The sequence below is a fragment of the Aureobasidium namibiae genome (genome assembly GCF_000721765.1).
Source record: "Aureobasidium namibiae CBS 147.97 unplaced genomic scaffold scaffold_1, whole genome shotgun sequence".
NCBI classification, from domain to species: Eukaryota; Fungi; Ascomycota; class Dothideomycetes; order Dothideales; family Saccotheciaceae; genus Aureobasidium; species Aureobasidium namibiae.
Window position 1 is genome coordinate 1,470,605 of NW_013581208.1, and position 20,255 is coordinate 1,490,859.

The window sequence follows — 20,255 nt, forward strand, 5'->3', positions numbered from 1 at the left end:
CGTGAATCGAACACGGGGCTCGTGCATGGCAAGCACGAATTTTACCACTAAACCACTGCGACTTGATATGTGTCGTTGAAAATCTTGTTAGTATATAATACTGCAAATATTGGCCGGGCTGTGGCGTTTCTCGGCCTCGGCCCCGGTCATAGCTTTCTCCCGTCGCGAACGCGTGAACTTGGAAGCTGGGATCATCACCATCTTCCATTCGAGTCAAGCCCAGATAATTGCAACCCCTTTGGCGATTGTGTTGCGTGTATTGCATTGCTTAGGACACGGCCTTTAACGTATTAGATGATCTAGTTGCCCTCAGCCTCCAATCCCTCATTTCTATCTTAGCGACGCGTACGACCACCATACTACGCCTGGTCGCAAACTCGATATCCCGACGCGCCCAAACACTGTTGCGCCATGTCGTCTCCACTATCAGAAGCCCATGAAGAGGCTCCGAATGCCTCCAACGAGCGCCGCTCTCGTCGCTCGGGACGCGTCTCGCGCAAGCCCGAACTTTACATTGAAGAAGCACCTGCTTCCAAGCGCAAGCGTGATGCCGCAGATGACGACCAGCTTGACGAGGACGAGGACTCTGATGAAGTGGAGGAGGAGGAGAGCGAGCCTGGCGAGGAAGAGCTCAAGGAGCAGAAAGCCAAAGCTCGCAAGACAAAGGCCGCCGCACCAAAGAAACCCGCTGCGAAGCGCTCAAAAACGAATGGCACCTCGGTCTCGTTACCTGTCAGAGCAGCTGGCAAGAAGAGTCGCTCGAAGAAAGCCAAGGGCGTGGACGAGGCTGTTGCAGAACAAGTAGGAGGTCTTTACGGTCGGTTCAGGCACATACACGCATGTTACGCACACGAAGTCTGACTTTGACATACAGCCCAGGTGTTCGCACGAGGCAAGACGCTGGAAGAAGCTGCCGAAGAATGGCTCACAGCATTCAACGAACACGAATCCGGTGCTGTGGCAGATCTGGTCAACTTCGTCTTGAGATCGGCCGGCTGCGAACTGGAAGTTTCGAGTGAAGACATTGAGGACCCCGACAATTGTGCCAACAGGCTCGGCGACTTGCAAGACGAATTCCAGGCAGTATGTTGGCCCTGCCCTATCACGCGACACCCACTGACCGCTCTATAGCAAAATCTGTCCGAATACCCCATCATCGCAAAGGGCAAGGGCACTGCCGCCTTCAAAGACTCGGTGACAGGCTTCTTCTACACTCTGATCAAGGCCATACACACCACCAACGTCCTTTTCTCAAACATTGAACTCATCGAGAACATACAAGTATGGCTCGGCACCATGTCAGCAGCCCAGAACAGACCTTTCAGACACACCGCGACCGTCGTCTCTCTAGCCGTCATATCCGCTCTCTGCGAGGTCGGTAGTGAGCTGGCTGAAGAGGCTTCGAAAGCCCTCCGCCACAGTGAGACCCAGAAAAAGGGCAAGAACGCGAACAAAACACGAGTCAGCGAGCTGCAGAACTATTCAAAACAAGCGAAGGCAAACCAGGAGATCCTCGACAACACAGTAAAAGACTGGTTCGAGACCGTCTTCATTCACCGCTACAGGGATGTTGATCCTCACATTCGCGTAGATTGTGCAAGAGCCATCGGAGACTGGATGATCGCCTACCCAGATCAATTCTTCAATGGCAAACACCTAAGATACCTCGGATGGTTGCTTTCAGACACGAATCACTCGACTCGTCTCGAAGTAGTCAAGCAGCTGCATCGTTTTTACGCCGACAAGAACAAACTCGGCGGTCTCAAGGCTTTCACCGAGCGCTTCAGAAGCCGCATGGTCGAGATTGCCACGAAAGATGCCGAACCGAGTGTACGAGCCGCCGCTATAGAACTGCTCGACAACCTGAGGAAGGCTGGTCTGCTCGAGCCCGACGATATCGACAAGATTGGACGACTCATCTTCGACGCTGAGCCGCGAGTGAGAAAATCGGTAGTAGGCTTCTTCGCCGAAAGCATTAACGACGCCTACGAAGCAAAGGTCGACACACTCGGTGGTCAGGAGACGTTGGACGAAATCCTTGGAGAAGAGAACGACTCGTACGATAGCCCGTGCCATGAGTGGATCAAGCTCAAGTGCCTCGCAGAGGGATTGGACTCGTACGACTCAGCAGATGGCCCCCTACCACCGAGTGTCGAAAGAGGTCCTGGTCAGGGCGGATATCTGCTGCACGCTGGTTCAGCAGACACCCGCTTCATGATTGCTGCAGACACGCTCCACGACCAGATTGAAGAGGTTCGTAAATGGGAAAAGCTAGCTGGCTATCTTCTGTACGACACTTCTGTCGCCGACCAGAATGGGGATGCAGCTAGCGGCGAGGCACAACTCAAACAAGAGCTGAGGCTCAAGGAGAATGAGGAAGTCATCCTTCTTGAAGTTCTAAACTCTTCTGTCAAACAAGCCGTCTCATCTCTTGTGGAAGCGCACGCCGACAAGAAAGCGAAGAAAACCAAGAAGCAAAAGGAGGACATTGAAGAAATGCAGGAGCAAGCAGCACGCCACCTCGCGAACATGATTCCTCGATTGCTTAAGAAGTTCGGAGAATCGCCGCAGACTGCCGCAAGCACACTCCGCCTGGGCCGTGTCCTAAGCCTGGAAGCCTTCCAGGATTTCAGACAAGATTCTTCAACATATGCGACACTGCTGAATGACTTCAACAAGCAGTTCCTGTCTCATAGTAATGAGGAGGTACTGGCAGAAGCCAGTCGAGCCTTGTTGCGCGCAAAGAGCTATCATGAGCTTGGAGACGTTCCTGACGAGAGAATAGATACTCTCTGGGAAGATACCATCAGCACATTCAACACACTCACGCACGACAAGGACCTCGAAACACGTGGACTGTTGTCTACTACCGTTCTCGATGCTGTTTCCAAGACAGTGCTGCGTCTCGAGAAACTGTCCAGCATCTCCAATCCTGTCGAATGCCTTGAAACTCAACCTTCTGCACCAGCTAACGCACGCACTAACCTATCGGAACCTTCTCCACCTATCGACTCGCTTATTGCTCTCATCAATCGTGCTGCTTCGCCAAAAGGCTCGGACCCGGAGACTGCTGCTCTTGATGATGCTCTTGCCATGCACGCCTCGCGCACAGTCTGCTTCTACTTCATGTGGAGGATACCCGCCTTCATCAAGTCACTACAAACAGTCGCTCTACCCGATATCGAGCTCGAGAATCTTGCCGTAAGACGCGATGCCTACGTCAGCGCTCTGGGTTCAGTATTGAAAACACGACCCGTGAACGACGAGCTCAGCCCTCTGGTCTCGGGCATGCTCCTCGACGCACACACCGTGATGGCCATCCTCCGCCAAGTCACAACAGACAAAAATGGCGACGAATACCTCGTGCTCGCTCTGGAAATGGACGCCGTACTTCAGAAGCGCATCCTCCGCGTCTTTGGCGCCGTCGAAGCCACTTTCGCAAAAGCCAGCGGCAAACACGTTGAAGTCGAAGCCGAGAACTCACAAGCCGCCACCCAAGACTCTGATGATGACGACGATGACGAGCCCGCCGACCCTATTGACGCCGACCCCGAAGACTCGGACGAAGCAGAAGAGGACGAAGATGCAGAAGGAGGCGATGAACAACAGACCCAATCTTCCCAAGCCAAACGCGTTGCCAAACTCCAGAATTCATTGCTTGCTGAACAACGACTCTGCGAACTGGCATCGAAGCTTGTTCTGGCTGTTCTGGGACGCATGGTCAATGTGGAGGTCGTCAAGCAGAGGCTCGAACGCAACAAAACGCGCTTGGGACACAACTTTAAACTCGTGCTTGAGCACTTGGATGCTGCGCAGGGGAAGGGCAAGAAGGCAAAGGGCAGAGCTGCCACTGTTGCAAAGACTGGCGCTCAGCAGGCGAAGACCAAGGCACCTGCACAACAGCAGAAGAGTGCAGAGGTTGTTGTGGAGGATGACGATGACGAGGAAGCAGAAGACGAAGACGTTGTGCGTGAGAGGGAAATCCAAGAGGATGATGAAATGGCCGATGTCAACAATGATGAGCATGAGGAAGGAGGTAATCAAGAGGAAGTCGCTGCTGATGCTGATGCTGATGCTGATGCTGAGAGCGTGATTGGCGATTAGAAAGTTGATACGAATGTTGGTTGTCTTTTCTTCTTTTTTCGAGCTTTGTTGTACATACCCCCCTTTTCTTTGCCACAAATCTGCTAGCTACTTGATTCAAGACCATCCTTGCACACATCTGTCACAGCGTTCGTTTGAGGTTTCAATCAAGGTGTTATACTTGCTCAACAGATGTTTCGATCATTGGTGACCCGCGTTCGATGACACCCTTTGACACAAGCTCGGCTTCTTGGATCCTTCGAATTTTGCCATGTTTCGGCATGCTATGCCATTGCTTTTACTATTCGCTTTAGATCACTGCGAAAAGACGGCAATTTCACATGCGAGGGCAAATGTAAAACGTGAAGTCAAAGAAGAAGAAGACAGCATGCATAAAATCTGATATATACAACCCTCGAGAGTCTCCCAAAAGGTAACCCAAAGAAGCAAAAAGAAAAAAAAAACGATAACGATACAACGCTTTTTCGTTTTCTTTTGGAACGAGAGTGACAGAAAGGAAGGAAAAAAGAAAGAAAGGAAAAAAAAAAACCGTTCTGTGAGCCTCCTTGACCATCGTAAACTCCCTGTCCCTGCTCCCGAGACGACTAGTGAGAACTCCAGTCCATACACCATATTCAGACTCAAACATTGTGTTCATCCTTGTAGCAGGATGAACTGTGCCCTGTGCGCCTCAACACTCAAGAATGGTTTTCGTAGCTTTTCATGATTTATGATTTGTGTTGTTTTCTTTTGCTTTTACTCGGCTGTGGCTTCCCTCGGATCGTCGGCATCCATCATCTCTTCCTCGCGGACGTTTCTACCAAGGCTTTGCAGCCAGCTTTCAGCGCTCTGCAGCGTGATGCCGACGACGCTGTTGACTTGTGCCATCATGTCGATGCCTTCGGTTGCAAAGGCAATCATGCGGTGGGCTGCTTTACGAGTGTTCTCGTCTGCACCCTCAACTGCTTTACCGTCTTCGCCGCCGTCGGCTTTAGTGGCCGATTGAGACGGAGAAGCTGCTTCAGCTGACTGTGTAGCATGGCGCCATCTTTGAGGGATGGACAACAACTGCCCCTTTACGATGTTGCGGGCGTTTTCGGGGAGGGCACCTCCGGCGTATGTCGAAACGGAGTTGACCACGGTCTGGATGGTGTGCCAGATGTCATCACAAAGCGATTTGATGCGTCTCGCGAGCATTTCTGTCGATTGGTCATGCTCGTTGCCGCTTCTGATCTCAATGACGATACCGGCCTCTCTTTCCTTCTCTTGTCTGGCTCGCTCTTGTTGTGATGTCTCGTGCGATTGGTCGTACTCGTGTAGAACAATCTTGAGCGCATTCATGACGCTCTCAACATGCTCAGTAGCTCCGGAGAGAAGCTTGACGCAGTACTGAAGGCTTCGCAAGGATGAATCGCTGAGTGCAACACCGAGAGCAGAGGTCGAGATGAAGATCTTGGTTGACCAGCTTCGATTGTTAGGAGGTCTTTCGACAGCTCGACTTCTCTCTGATCCGTGGGGGCTGACCTCCTCCCTATACGAAGGCGGTTTGTTGGCTTGATACGCAGGTAAATATTCCTGTGAGTCCTGAAGGGTCGGGTCTACACGGTCAAGGTCCATGTTGTCCGAGGCTACTCGTCGACGTTTGCTTCCGTGGGCAGAATCCGTGGCTGGAGAACTGGGTCTTCGACTATCGAGGTATCGTCTAATGCCCCCTTCGACACCAGTACGTCTACCGAGGTTACTGACAGTACTAGCGACAGGAGAGCCAACGTTACGCTCGACGAGATGGACTCCATATCTGACGATACGGGGCGAGAAGTTCTTGGTCGCATTGTAAGCAGACAAACTACCGTTGACAGTATTTCCAACCCAAGGATGGGCGTCGACCAGAAGATCCAGCAGTGGTTCGAGGTCTCTGTTTGACGAAGCTGAGACACTTGCAGGACTGTGGTTGGAGGCTGATGGACGAGTCTTGGGGGAGGGAGCAAAGTCTGGGATATCAGTCGACGTGACAGGCAGGGCGTGATTGGGCATACACACCAGGGTTTCCAAGACCAGAGAGAGCCTCGGCGGCAAGACGGACATCTGGGTCGTCCATTGACACACTTGTGGAGCGTTGAGTTGCGTCGTCAATGCTCATGTTGCTGGCAGCGTCGGATTCAATGCTGGTGCGAGGCATGTTCACTTGCGAGTCGACGTCCCTGACGGCGGCGGCATTGAGCAAGACATTGGGATGGACCGTCTTTGAAGGAAGGTCGGCGAGGACAGACTTCAGATCGGGCAGAGTAATGTCGGTAGGAGCATGGTTCATGTGAAGGTCTTGAGTTGGCACCGAGGGCAGTTTGAGGTTGTCGGCATGTTGGTCGTAGGCGTATCCGGGCGCTTGGCGTTGCGATTCCATTGTTGCACTGACGTCGAGACCGAGCTCCTGCGCAAGTCGCCGACGACTCTGGCAGCAGCAGCAACTAGCAAAACTCGATTGAGCGGATTCGAGGGCGATTGAGATGTGACTGAGGCAGCAAACGGCGGGTCATTGGCAATGGTCGTATGGGAAGGACGTCGACGGTCGATGAAACTCATCATCTTTCGCGTCACAACGAAATATCACATGCTCCTCCTCGTCCCGTGGCCTTGGCATGACCCGTCTCTTTCACATGCCATTTTTTCGGATCTACCTCGATCTTTCTGCGTGCTCTCTCTTCCGACAGCGAGGCCACATCGATTCTCTCTAATCTCATCCTTTGTTTATTATCATTTCGATGATCATCTTGAATCCGGCGGAGATGACAAGGCTCGTAGGAGCTAAGCTGGCTCGTGGGATACCCTGCAACCGATGTGGTACTGCTGAGTATTGGTGCTGCGAGATGCCGCTATCGATGCAGGCGTTGGCTGCCAACGCCTCGGGGACCCTTTTGTCGCCATTCACATGATTGCTCGCTCGTGCTCGCTCTGGTTCGTCCAATTTGCAAGTGCCGGAAGATAAATATTGCTTGTCTCCACAGCTTTGCAGAAGGATTAGCTTTCGTGCTCAATCAACACATGAAAGCACAAGCTCAACTATCGCTCTTCCTTGACGTTTGACTGCTGCAACCAAAAGCTGTGACTGAAAGCCAAAATCCTGTTGGGTGTTTATTGCTGCTCCACACCAAATAGAGTGAGATAGTCCTCCTTCCTGAACATGTGCGCGCTGTCTACAGCATTGGGCTGTCCTGCATATACATCTGCCCTCCTCTCAAACAATAGCTTGACCACTTCATCCGAGCCTTTGAACACAGCGCCGGCGATCGGACTCTGACCTCTGTCGTTCAATACATTCGGGTCTGCACCCTTATCCAGCAGCATTTTCGTCGTTTCTGCATGACCGTGATAAGCTGCTAGCATGAGCAATGTGTCGCCTTTGTGATTTGTGAGATTGGGCGGGATGCCACTGCAGTAAGCATCGTTAGCTTGGATGCTATGATACCGAAATCATGCTTCGAGATTTGATCCGTCACTGATGCTGGCCATATCACAATTGATAGAACGCAGACCCGATCGGGACCAACACGCGAAACACGCATATCTTGACCGACTCACGCGCTGATATACTGCCCCAATTCCTCAGTCTTGCCTTGTCGCGCAAAGTCGAACAGTTTGCCGGCTAACTCGAGCGCTGCGGGTGGCAGGTCGCCCGCCTGTGTCGGAACACTGCTGCTTGCAGCTGCGTCATCCGCCGGTTGTACTGGTTGCTGTGGAAGACCCATGGTGTTTGATTTTATGTTTCTTTTGAACTGTGATTTCACGTGTTGGCAGAGTGTTTTGAGAGAAGTCGTCTACTTTTATGACCGTGCTTGCCAGGCTCGAGTGGTAAGCAATGACATCATGGAATCTTGTGGATGGTGATATAGAAAGCTGCAAGTCAGTGGATAAATGGATGCATACGAAAACAATGATTTTTCCTGTCCTGTGACTCCTCGCTAAGTAATTACATTCAGATGTCTTCCATGTACACAACGTCCTCCACGTAGCCCTTAGACAACGATTCTGTCCAGCGAGTATTTGCCGACACGCATCGACAGCTCCTTACCACGCAGACCCCTGCTCTTCTCGACCTGGCCAGTGCTTGTCATACGCATCTTGTCGGCAGGTCCCTGGGCCTTGTAACCAAGAGGAAGGATGGGATCGACGGCAAGAGGAGTCTCTTCGAATCCAGGCGTCTTGATGGGATCCACCTTCTTGATTGTCGTCTGTTTCTGCGAAGCACGAATCGTGTTGCTGAACCGCTCAAAGTCATTCAAGAAGACCCCAAAGCTGCATGCCTCGATGCAAGTCTCTAGGGCAGCGCTGGTCTCGGCGACGAGTGTTTCCAGCATGTTATCGGTTTGAAGGTCTGGGTCTCCACTGAGTCCTACAAGCCAGCCAGATGTGCCAATGGCGTCGATGGCACAGTTGAGAAGGTTGCTGATGATAGCAATTGAGTGGTCGCTGGGTGATCCTGCGTCCTCAGGCCTGGGAGCAATCTCATCTTCGGTGTACTTTGAGGTCCAGCCACCGTCTGCAAGCTCAATGCGGAGAATTTGGATAAAGAACACAACCTCGCGGGGCGCAAGGTGAGTGCGGAGCCTCTCAACGATACTACGCGAAGGGAACGAATGGAGGCGGGTGAAAACGGTGCGGAAAGAGGCGCTTCGGACGCTGAGACCAGTGTCCAGAGCAGACAGCGCAAACTCGAGATCGGCTTCTGCAGCATCGGTTTCGGCCTGGATTGTAGTCTCGAGCTCGTTGCCGGGTTCTTCGCTCTTGCTAGTGATAAGCTTGGCCACTGCGGCAGGGCTCGGACCTTGCAGGGACTTCACAAGTGAAGCCAAAGCCACGATGACCTCTTCGATTTCCAGGTAGACAGGCCAGCTCAGCCATTCGTGCATCACATGCATCTCTGGGTCAAGCTCATTGACTGCCCTCATAATGTCACCAGAACGAACCCTCTGGGCCGTGGACTGAATAGTGCCGGTTTCGCGCAAAGCTCTCTCGACTGCCATGGCAGACACGTATCCAGTGACAGCCAGCCACCTGAAAATGTTTGCGGCAAAGAAGTTCATCGAGATGGAGCTCTGGTCCTCGCTAGTGGACTCATTCCAGGCGAACATTTTGCTGAGTAGGTAGACGGCTTTGCGCCTCTCGGTCTTTTGAACCAGGAATCGAGAGTCTCTTACAGGCCACATCCTGTTGTCTTCCGCATCCTGGTCCCCGGAGTCCTGGGCTGTCGACTTCTGAGTTTTGGGAGTGGAAGTCACTTCGAGCTCAGCGGCAAGGAAGCGCTCGAGGGCTGCTACATCAGACTCGACGAGTGAGTCAACTGTCTCTTTCCAGCTTTCCCACTCTTGCGAGGATGCTTCAGAGTTAGGCGCAGCGACAAGTGCCTTCTTGGCTCCTTTGCCGAGGGAGTTGATCAGGAGACTGGTGTTAGCTTTCGACTTCTTGTAAGCGGTGGCGGAAAGGTTGATCTGCAGGCCGACGAGAGCGTTTCCAGAAATTGCAACAGCAAGACCAAGGTCTGAGAAGAAGGTAACAAAGTCAAGAGAGCCTTCAGTAGCGCCGTCGGTCCTCTTTCTCTTGTCGCCAGCTGACTCAAGAGGGTCAGATTCAAGGGACAGAGCAGCCTGTAAAGAACTGTATTTGGTGTCATAGATGGCGCACGAGGAGGATTCGGCAGCAAGAACCAGTGCGGCCGAGATGCGAACAAAGCTTTGGTGGGCTTGAGTATGAGGAGTAAGAACAGAAAGAAGACGAGGAACAGTGCCTGAAAGATCGTATGTAGTGATGACACCAGAGAGTAGTTGATGTAACTTTCCAGCCGAGGACTGCAAAGAGAAAGTAGCCTTGTCAGCAGAAGGGGTCCCAGGGAGCTCGTAGCTGAACAAGTAACGAAGGCCTTGGTGGGCGCTGGTGATCATGTCCTTTGACCTTGATGGCAGGGAAAACAGATTGAAGCGGCGAGTGTTCTGATCGTCGACAGTCACCAGAGCGAGCAGGGGCACGTTCAGGTCGGACGAGTTGTCGAGGCTGATAGCACCTCCAACCAATGCTAGAGCATCCTCTCTGCCTTTGAGCAGACCCTTTCTTGCTGAGGTCACATCAGTGACGGTGGCATATTCGACCTTGACAGATGTTGGGGTGGCGTCCGACTCAGCCATAACGATAGTACGAGCGGCATCTGCGTCCCATCTCTTCTGCTGAAGGTCGCCAGCGATGCACTCGACGCTTCCGTCGACGTAGGTAATAGCAATGTCCAGAGCAAGACCAAGAGTCTCATTGTCCGAGTGGGAAGCGAGGGCATTGATAGCAAAGACGGTGCTCGTCGACGTGGGCAGTTGGTAGCTTGTCTTGACTTGCTGATCGGCAGAGAGATCGGTCGAATCGGCAATGGTATCCTCGGTAAAGCAGATGACTTCTGTCTTCTTTCCAGTAGTGTGACCAAGTACAGCATATGTGACTCTCTGAGCAGCTTTGCGACCAGTGATCTTGCGGTAGATGGAGCATGGCGCGCATAGCAGACGGGTCTGAGGAGGAAGAGCATACGATGTTACCAAGCGCGGATTACGCACCTAGAGACACCAGTCAGTACTTTTTCGATTTGAAACCAATCTGCCGAGCTATAGATACATTGTAGATGGTGATGCTGTCTCCGTCGACACTTGCGACAATTTCAGGACGCTTTCTCCATTTTTGACCGCGGAGTCCAAATACCGGAGCGGCGAAGGTAGTACCAGCAGTGGGATCGAAGGGCTTTGGCAGAGAGGCGAGGGTAAAGGGAGCCTCGATAGCAGCTCGGTCGGCCATTTGTACAGTGTAGCGTGAACAATTTCTGTAGGCGACGAGATGGTGTTCCTGCCTCTTTTGCTTCCTGCTTCAGAAAAAGTTCGGGATCCTTGGCAGACAGGCGCGACCCTCGGACGTAGCATGGTAAAGTCCGAAATGGGAAACAGCGCTCGCGAGGCGCGCCTTCCCGTTTATAGCGTCACGACGCGTCTTCCATCGAGAGCGAGAGCGAGACTTGTTCGAGACTGAATTGTCGCCAAACAACACCCTCTCTTCCCATGGCTCTCGGCATCATGAATGATGGCCAGAACAAAAGCTTACATCCTTTCTTTGTGAAGCCTCAAGGTATCTATGCACTATCCCCGATCTTGGTGTCACCTGCTCACTTGCTCAGCGTCCGCTTCCATACCAACGCCAGACGTCGGATCCACTTTGTCGATTGGTGATGCCTCGCCTGGAGCAGAACCTGCTTCTTCGCAGCCCGAACTTCCAACACCATCAGACACAAGCAATGGCAGAAAGACTCGTCTCAGGAAAGCGAAGCAGAAGCCAGACACTACGACGGTTCCCGAGTCTGCCGAGTCGGCCAGTCGTAAGCGACGCAAGTTGAGCCTTACCGACCATTTCGTTCTGCCTGATCGTGGCTCCGAAGATATGCTGCCTCAGCCTTCCAGCCCAACGTCTCTTCCTTCGTCACATCCTGGAAATAGTCAACCAATCGAGCTAAACCAGGACACGGAGAATCATCTTGAGCCTAATGCGATCCATACGAACATACCGACAAGCACTCCACCCAAGAAAATGTTGAAGCTGAGCACTGGCGGTACTCTCATTTCTCCTTCGTCCAAACCGTTGCCAGTTAAGGAAGACGCTCAAGTCAAGAAGCCCACAAAGCGAGGAAGACCCAAGAAAGAGAAGCAGAAGCTACTAGTAGTGATGCATTATACTGCCAATCATACATTGGGACATCAGATTACACGTATAATGGATGGATCCGAGACCTTCAAACTATCGAAACCTGCTCCGATGGCTCCGCCACCCAAGCCCAAGGCCACAAAGGTCGATCCCTCCAAACCCGCACACCCTTTCTTTTCCGGAAAACCAAAACACGCCATTTCAACTTCCGCCGCTTCCGTCAAAAAAGGTCCAGGGGATCCCAAGGTCAGCCACATTCTCAGCCCACGTAGACCTTCTGCTGTGACTCCTGGCAAACTACGGGCACAAGCTCGAGGAAATGGTTCGAAAAATATGGACAATCCATCCGATTTCCCTCAATTCGGTGCCAACAAGGACAGAAACATCATCAAGCAGCCAGGCATGGTTGAAGCTCCCTTCCCGCCGAAAGGCCATGCCCATATTCGTGGAGACTTTTACTACCACACGAGTCGACCGCTGAAAGATACTTCCACTGTTGTGCCTCGCTCCACACGCAAGATGAAGTACAAGATACCACTTCTAGATCCTTCCGAGAGTAGTCTGACTCGTGTTGAGGGCGATCTTGACTTTCGTCAAAAAGACATGCCGAGATCTGATGGCTTTTACGATCCTCCATCTTCGCTACGTGTTCCGTCTCGCCATCTCGTTCCTGGTTTACGTGCTCAAAACTGGATCAGCAGCCAACTCCATGCTCGACCGCCCACGGATGAACTTCAATCTGTACCTGGGTATCCTCGCAATTTTGTTCATCCAGCATGCGAAAGTCTCTACCTTGGACTACCATCAGTGCTCACATCGTATGACCATGGACGGTCAGAAGTGCAGGCCTGGGCTCAGAAATACGCGCCTCAGTGTGCAAGTCAGGTCTTGCATTTAGGGAGGGAGGCGACGTATCTGAGAGAGTGGATGAAGGCCCTCACCGTCAACACAGTTGAGACAGCTGGGTCACAACTACCCAAGAACGACAAATCGAATCGCGAAAAAGGTCCGAAGAAGAAACGCCGCAAGAAGGCCGCTGGATTAGATGATTTCATCGTTAACGACGACGATATCTACAATGATCCAGACGAACTCATGGGACTGGATGACCCCTCGCTGTTGCGTCCAGGACAAATTCCGTCTCTAGTACGAAACACTGATTTCAAAATCCAGTCCAACCGCTCAAAAATTGCCAATGCAGTCATCGTCAGCGGCCCACCTGGCTGTGGAAAAACTGCCATGATTCATGCTGTAGCGAAAGAATTGGGCTTCGAGATATTCGAGATTAACCCCGGTTCACGTAGAAGCGGTAAAGACGTGCTCGACAGAATTGGAGATATGGTAGAGAACCACTTGGTGCAGAATCGATCTCTCGATACTGGCAACACGTCTGCTGACGAAGACGCTGGCCGTCTCTCTGACGCCTTTAACAAAGACCTCGAATCTGGCAGGCAAGGTACCATGAAATCTTTCTTCACATCCAAACCGAAATCAGCCGCCCAACCAAAGAAGGAGAGCAAACCAAAAGTCAGTGTCGAACAAGTACAAAAAGTCTTATCGTCTTCGAAGCCATCACGAGGACAGAAACAATCACTGATCCTACTTGAGGAAGTCGATATCATGTTCGAGGAAGACAAGAACTTCTGGACCACTATCTTCACTCTGCTCGAGAATTCGAAACGTCCTGTCATCATGACCTGCAACGATGAAGATCTCGTACCTCTTCAAGCCATCACATGTCAAGCGTTTCTTCGACTGTCTACTCCACCTGCAGACATCGCCATAGACTACATGCTTTTGATGGCGGCTCAAGAGGGCCATCTGCTATACCGGAACGCAGTGTCGACACTTTACAATGCGAAGCATCATGATCTACGCGCGAGTATTGCCGAGTTGCAACTGTGGTGTCAAATGGGAGTTGGTGACCCTCGAGGTGGACTAAGCTGGATCTTTCCTAGGTGGCCAGCTGGTAGTGGTCTCGATGAACATGGTCAGCCCATCAGAGTGTTCAGTGAGAAGACCTATCAAGCAGGTATGGGATTTGTTGCCCATGAGTCAACATCCTCCTTGGAAGGTTCACAGAATGATGAACTGCTCAAGGAGACTTGGGAGCGCTGGAACGTCGACCCGCGTGAAGAGTTGTTTACTGGCGTCACAAGCACAGCTTCAGCCTCGGAACAGACAAATCCTCAGTCGCAAATAGCTGCGTTGAAGCAATATTCGGACTTTTCTGACAGCATTAGTGACATGGACGTCTCCTGCCAAATTGGTCTGCCTGGTAGAGAATACCATAAAACAGATGCCGCCCAGCCCGAGCTACTACCAAAGACTCGCGCGAGCTATATCAACGGCATGGCACTCCTCCAGACACCGGAAGTTGTCGACTACAGTAACCTCGACACCCAGCTAGCAGTGGCTAGTTCGCGCCTTGTACGCAGCGTCTTCTCCGATCTGGTGAGCCCTCCCGCGTCAAGTGTTGTAGGGCGGGTGGTTGAAACACACTCTCCAAGCAACAAGTCATCTCCCCTTACTCGCGCAGATATCTCGAATGCCTTCGATACAATAGCCACTATGATGACCACTCCTACTCCCGGTCCACCCAGTTTGGCCTACTCAGTATTCGATGGCCCGCTCAAAACCGTAGTCACAGATGTCGCACCGTATGTCCGCAGCATTGCCGCTTTTGACCTCGCTTTAGAAGCACGCAGGGGCATGCTACAGGGTAGCAGTCAAGGATCGACAGGCGGCGGTGGTGCCGGAAGCAAACGATCTCGAACGACTCGAGCTGCTCGTAGTGCATTGGAGGGCGGACAACGCAAATTAACCCGTAGAGAGCGCTGGTTCGACCCAGCTTTCGATCTCAATCTTGCTTTGCGGACTGCTGGCGACTGGCCTCGTGTGGAAGGTGATATTGCAGAAGCTCGGCTGCACAGTCCTGGCTTCGATGGCTTCATACAAATGGGCTAGTTCGATGCTTGCTTGACGCTGGTCATGACTGATATTATTTCTCACTCGTAGGCTCGCATGCTATGGTTCTAAAAGGCTCAACGCTCAGACTTGCTTTTTAATGTTTATACTTGATTGGCCGAAACCGAATATATAGCTTCCGAGAACGATGGCTAAGTCAATGCAATAACAAAAACTCCAAATGCAGACCCTATCTCACGTCTCAAAGGTGCTTGGTGTTTCGCTTTTGTGCAAAAAGAGATCAAAGCGTAGTTTGAAAGACAGAGGACAGGCACGGAACGCGTAGCTATTTCCAGAGGACCCGAGGTCTCTCTCATCTATAGAGGGTTAGTAAGCTTTACTGTGGAAGTGCACAATGCTTTTCGAGAAAGAGTGAGGTCCAAGGAGAGAGGTTATCGTAACGTGTTTCCATGGTGATGCCAATGTTTCTAGAGACACTATGCATTTGGATAGTTATATGCATTCACCCTTTGACTCCTTGAATTCTAGCTCCTAGACCTAGTCTTCCTCGTCGCTGATCATTCAGCACCCAGGCAAAGCGGGCTGCCGACCTGCATATACGCTGGCTAACCATGCAGAGTGCCCGATAAGGCGTGCCCCTGGAAGTGCCATCAGAACAAGACATGAGGTGGAGAAAACTAGACTGCTGATCCAGTGAGCGACCATGTCGAAGTTGAATGTGGGCACGCCGATGACATCAAGCCAGGTGAGTAGTATGGTAACCAAGGCGTAACATGATCCATACATGACGGCGTCGTCTGTGCCGTCCATGGATGGCTGATGGATGTTCTTGAGATGGACGGAGGAACCAACAGGAGATACTCCATTCGATACTCGAACGAGAGTATGACTCCTCATCCCATTGTTTCCGCATCCAATGACTGAGATTGAGCCACCAGTTGATATTTGAGCAAGATAGAATATGTGGAGCCAGAAAGAAGCTTAAAGGTCATATACCGTGCAACAACCACATTCGGCAGCTTCTACGTGTGCTACTCCTGGCACTTGAGCTGTCGAGATGCACAGTAGTCTGAACACACAGTGTGTTATCCATTGAGATTAGTTTCTTCCTCAGCTTTCTCTGGTTATGGCGTTGTATGCGTAGATGTTCATGCCTTTCGATAGTTCATACACTACTCGACGACTCCATGTGGGAGAGTCTTGAGCACGAGAGAAACATGTTAGTCACAATCCAGATCTTGCACCGACTATTCAGCCGTCAAGACATTGGCCGACATGAAAATGCGTGATCGACACAGGCCTAGAGAACGAACAACGAAACGAGACGAGACGTAGGCATACAAAGATCAATCTTTCATTCCAATGACCCAAGAGGCCATGTTCAACCTGAATTGAACACAAAAACACTAAAGCAGCTACCGCAAACCAATAACGCTATACAACCTCGATCCATCAGATCCACAACTTTGAGGCATTCGTCAATCACAATGCCTTCGGTCCCGTTGCACTTGTCCTCGATGGTGCAGTTTGGTAGAACCCGACTTCCCTCAGCATTTGATCGTTTTCAACACAGTAACCGTAGTCACAGAAGCATCTTGATAGCTCCCAGTAGCCAAAGTCGATTTGACAGCCGTGCAAGTAGTGCTCAGCGGCTCGAATGAGATCTCGGTCATGGTTGGCAGAGCAGAGCTCATCACGCTCTCAGTGCTCTCGAGAGCATAGCTGAACGTGGTCGTTGGAGAGACAGACTGGGCGAGATCACCAGTAATGATGCCAGCAGCACCGGTACCGTCGTCCAAGGGAGCAGAGGTACTGAGAGGGGCGTAGGAGAAACTGTAGCTTGGCTGAGAAGCATTGAAACCGCAGACACCGAAGTTTGGCATGCAGTTTGTGCCACAGTAGCTGGAGTTTGAGCCGCAGTAACCGTATCCACTAAAGCCTTGATCAGTCGGGAACCAATATGGGGCAGAACAAGGATGGTTGTCATACCTGCAACAGAGGCCAGAGGGGCAGGAACCGATTCCAGGACCGCAAGCGCCGAGGCTGCTGTTCGTGCAGTTGTTCCCTGAGGTGGTTGATGGAGATAGAGTTGGATGAATGGCGAGTGTCATGCTTGTGGTTTGGTTGGAGAAGGAGGTGGTGGGGTTCATTGTGTTGTTGACGACTGCAGGCGAGAATGTAGGATGGATGTCAAGGGTGATGCTAGGGAACTCAATGGAGTAAGGCATAGCAACACTCGAGCCAGCGGCCAGGGCGACGGATATGAACTGTGTTCCAGATGTCAGTATGTGCAATGACTGTAGTTCTCTGCAAAACTTACTAGCTTGTACATGTCTGTATAGGCGGGCTGATTGAGTGGCTGATGTGCTACAATGTTTGTTGTTACTTTGGAAGTAGAGATTCGGAAAGTTCGATATTGATAAACAATGCCATCCGCTGTCTCGGTGTTGGACGTCGGAGCGCCTGACACTCTTTCACACTTGATCCAAGACACCAACCCGGTCTTCACAAGTGACTTGTATCGACAAGCTTGATTTATCTCTTATTGTTGCTGCAGCATGTCTTGTGCCGGTTCTCAAGACATGTTGCTTCAAGTTATTTCCATGTTGAGACAGAGTTGCAGGTCTCGAGACCTCGCCGAGAGCTCGCCTGTATAGCTCGTGATTCTTCAAAATATGCTGGAACGAATCCAGAAAAATAGCGGCTAGCCCACGATGCTGTTTGCTGGTCAACCTGATCGTACTTCCTGATAAGTTTTCACATGTGCTTTGTTTTTCCACTGTGGTGAATGCATTTGCTTGAAGGGAGCCAATGGTCGGTCCATATGGCCGATTGGGAACACCAAATCAACATATGTTTTTCTATTTAGAAGACACTCTCTAGGTAAGATACAGAACGAAGAGATGAAACGAATGAGTCGTATGATCTACTTGTCTTGCCTGCGATCGAATTTTCTCTGGCGACGGTAGTACTGAGGCTACGAGTACTGGCGAGCATTGAAGAATGAGAAGTGGTACGTCGGTGAAGTGGACAAAAGACAGCGGTCTGGTTTCCAACAAGACCTAATCGCGGGAGCGGCTCCACATGCTCGGGTCAAAAAGTACTCAAGTACAAAGCACGGCAGATTATGCATGAATGTTAAGTGCGACGTTGAGAGTATGACGAATGGCAGTTAAACGGGTATAACAGTACGAGATGGAAGCTTGGTAGAGTTCTGATAGTAATTATAGACAGGCGTTGTACAGGGGGTAAAGGAGAGGGTGAGATTGCTTGTCGGTGCTGTTTATCTTCGAAGGAGTCGAGGTCCGTTGGTGCAAACACAGAATCCCTCTTGATGTTTTTCGCTGCTACGGAGATGAGCCGCAGATGGTATTGTACGAGCTGCACAAGTTCGGCACATGTTGGGGCAAAGTTCGGAACATGGTTGTCCGGAGGCTCATGCGGCTTTGACAGGGCAAAGCCACCAAGTCGACAGGGATGTAGAGATGGACTGCGCCTTGGCAAGTTCTGCCTCCATCTGCACATGATCGAGTTGCAATCTTCACAAGGACCAAAGCTCTAGCAATAGGTTGTTGTAGATGTGTATGAGGTTGGAGAGGTGAACAGAACAGAAGTGTTTCATGACAGGGCCGATAGCAGTCCGACCGCGGCAACGACTAAATAAAGCCAAGGAAGCTTAAACAACTTTTAGACGAAGTTTAGTAGAATTTGGGTAGATGGCAGCCGAGTCAGGCAAGGTAGAGAGAGTTTTTGAAACATGGTCGACAGCCTTTGATACAGGAACCGGCGAGCACAAAGAAGAGGCTGCACGGCATTGATGGGCATGCAGAGGGTGACATATAGAGGGAAGCTGCAGGAAGAGTAGGAGAATTCCGTGGACGGCAAAAGGTGGCCAGACAGGCAGGCCGGCACGGCCATGGGCAGGGACGCGCAAAACAGATTGTGATTGCTGGACCGTATCCCAACCCCATCCAGCCCACCCCGGTCCCAGACATAGCGCCATCCTTGGTTTTCTGCGCCTCTCTCTCGGGCTTTTTGCTCATCAGCCCTGCGCATTCCTCTTCTTTCCCTCCCCTCTCCTCTGCACACAAACACGCTCCACACAATCGTTAATCAAAAAGATAACCGGGGCGAGACATTGATTGCAGCAAACGCCGTTTTACATCCGGAATCGATATAGAAATCAAAACAACGGTCCTAAGCCACCCTCTGCTTCTCCTTGGCACCGTCTTTTGGCCTTGTTGGATATTATCTCTTTCGCGGCCCTCTTTACAAACACACACACACACACACACACCTCTTCATATCCTCAGCTAGACTCGCCAGCAGGATTCACGACCACAAGATGCGCGTCTCGACATTCATCACTCTGGCTGCAGCACCGCTGTTGGCTCTCGCTGCACCCCAACAACAGATCCAGGACACAGCAGTAGTCACGGCTGCGCCCGAGAGCCACAGCACCGCATCTTTGCCCACACAGACAGTAGCTCCTGGTGATGCCTGGAACAACGACGCTTCGAATGTAGTACTAGAGTAAGCATTCTCTGTTCTTTCACTTGGACCCAATCCTGACAAAACCCCAGACTCCGTCAGGACCCCAACCTGTTGGCCACAAAAGCAGCAGGACAAGTGCCCATCACCGAAGTCTACTGGATGGCCGACCACTGGGACTCGGCCCAGAGCACAGAGATCTGGTCGCAATTCTTCTACACCCAGACCTTCGAGTCGGCCCCTGGACAAATGGCCACGGCCGTCTCTGGAAACATCGGCTTGGGCACACACACTGGAGTCATTGGTGTCGCAAAGGCCGCAACCGGTGCTGGTGCCCAGCTCATGCCCAAGGGCTCGCTGTTCACTGCCGCCTTGGGTCTGGCTGGTGTTGCCGCTGGTATGGGTCTTGTCCTGCTGTAATCAACACACGTCATGCTGCTTGCCTTATCTCGCCCTCACGTGCGTCGATCGCGACACGTACCCGTGCTCGGTCAATCCTCGACACCTGTCGTGCCCACGTCCACGACTCAGCTCTTGTGTCATCGGGCCACACCTTCCAACGCGTGGCCACCCTCGCCTAGACACCTCCTCTCCGCCTCCCACGAGTACCTTTTCCAACACGCGTCTCTGCATCTCCGAACCACTCTGTACTTCCTACCGCCTTTTGCATAACATACTGGAGTTCTGATTTCCTTTCCCGCCTATGCCTTTTCTGGCTTGCGCGACAAGTCCCCCGATCGTTCAATACCTTCGTGCACACGAGCTTGGATCACTCATACAACAACCTAATCATACACCGTCGATCGTTTTGAGAACAAGGAACGGCGTACAATCAATACACCGCAACACACGCATATAGAAATGTCCTTTTCCTTTTTTTTTTGTCCTTTGATGCCAATATACCAAAACTACGTTCAACCCGTTCCGTTCATTGCTTTTCTCTGTGTCCTCATGGGCTGCGTGTTTGCCCCCATGCAGTCTTATACATTCCCGTAGCCTGTCTCTCGCCAGAGGGATTCATGATTTAAATATTCTCATGT

At 51.6% G+C, this 20,255-nt stretch overlaps 7 protein-coding genes across 7 annotated transcripts; 3 read left to right on the forward strand and 4 right to left on the reverse strand.

Moving 5' to 3' along the window:
- Positions 1-411: 411 nt before the first annotated feature.
- On the forward strand, positions 412-4,104 carry M436DRAFT_37206 (STAG-domain-containing protein; the record flags this gene model as incomplete). Its single annotated transcript, XM_013576556.1, has 3 exons — positions 412-817; positions 875-969; positions 1,132-4,104. 3 exons carry the CDS (start codon positions 412-414, stop codon positions 4,102-4,104), a joined length of 3,474 nt encoding a protein of 1,157 aa, XP_013432010.1.
- Positions 4,105-4,839: 735 nt separating this feature from the next.
- Positions 4,840-6,262, reverse strand: M436DRAFT_36491 (transcription factor Opi1; the record flags this gene model as incomplete). The annotated part of the gene is made up of 2 exons (XM_013576406.1): positions 4,840-6,074; positions 6,124-6,262. The coding sequence occupies 2 exons, from the start codon at positions 6,260-6,262 to the stop codon at positions 4,840-4,842; spliced, it is 1,374 nt and encodes a 457-aa protein (XP_013431860.1).
- A 950-nt stretch (positions 6,263-7,212) lies between these two features.
- M436DRAFT_77750 (ankyrin) lies at positions 7,213-7,826 on the reverse strand (the record flags this gene model as incomplete). The annotated part of the gene is made up of 2 exons (XM_013576961.1): positions 7,213-7,510; positions 7,660-7,826. 2 exons carry the CDS (start codon positions 7,824-7,826, stop codon positions 7,213-7,215), a joined length of 465 nt encoding a protein of 154 aa, XP_013432415.1.
- Positions 7,827-8,093: 267 nt separating this feature from the next.
- On the reverse strand, positions 8,094-10,902 carry M436DRAFT_59840 (uncharacterized protein; the record flags this gene model as incomplete). Its single annotated transcript, XM_013576651.1, has 2 exons — positions 8,094-10,667; positions 10,726-10,902. 2 exons carry the CDS (start codon positions 10,900-10,902, stop codon positions 8,094-8,096), a joined length of 2,751 nt encoding a protein of 916 aa, XP_013432105.1.
- Positions 10,903-11,535: 633 nt separating this feature from the next.
- M436DRAFT_35271 (P-loop containing nucleoside triphosphate hydrolase protein) lies at positions 11,536-14,763 on the forward strand (the record flags this gene model as incomplete). Its single annotated transcript, XM_013576190.1, has 1 exon — positions 11,536-14,763. One exon carries the CDS (start codon positions 11,536-11,538, stop codon positions 14,761-14,763), a length of 3,228 nt encoding a protein of 1,075 aa, XP_013431644.1.
- Positions 14,764-16,271: 1,508 nt separating this feature from the next.
- Positions 16,272-16,952, reverse strand: M436DRAFT_69049 (uncharacterized protein; the record flags this gene model as incomplete). The annotated part of the gene is made up of 2 exons (XM_013576798.1): positions 16,272-16,656; positions 16,714-16,952. 2 exons carry the CDS (start codon positions 16,950-16,952, stop codon positions 16,272-16,274), a joined length of 624 nt encoding a protein of 207 aa, XP_013432252.1.
- A 2,117-nt stretch (positions 16,953-19,069) lies between these two features.
- Positions 19,070-19,635, forward strand: M436DRAFT_77754 (uncharacterized protein; the record flags this gene model as incomplete). Its single annotated transcript, XM_013576962.1, has 2 exons — positions 19,070-19,257; positions 19,308-19,635. 2 exons carry the CDS (start codon positions 19,070-19,072, stop codon positions 19,633-19,635), a joined length of 516 nt encoding a protein of 171 aa, XP_013432416.1.
- Positions 19,636-20,255: the final 620 nt, after the last annotated feature.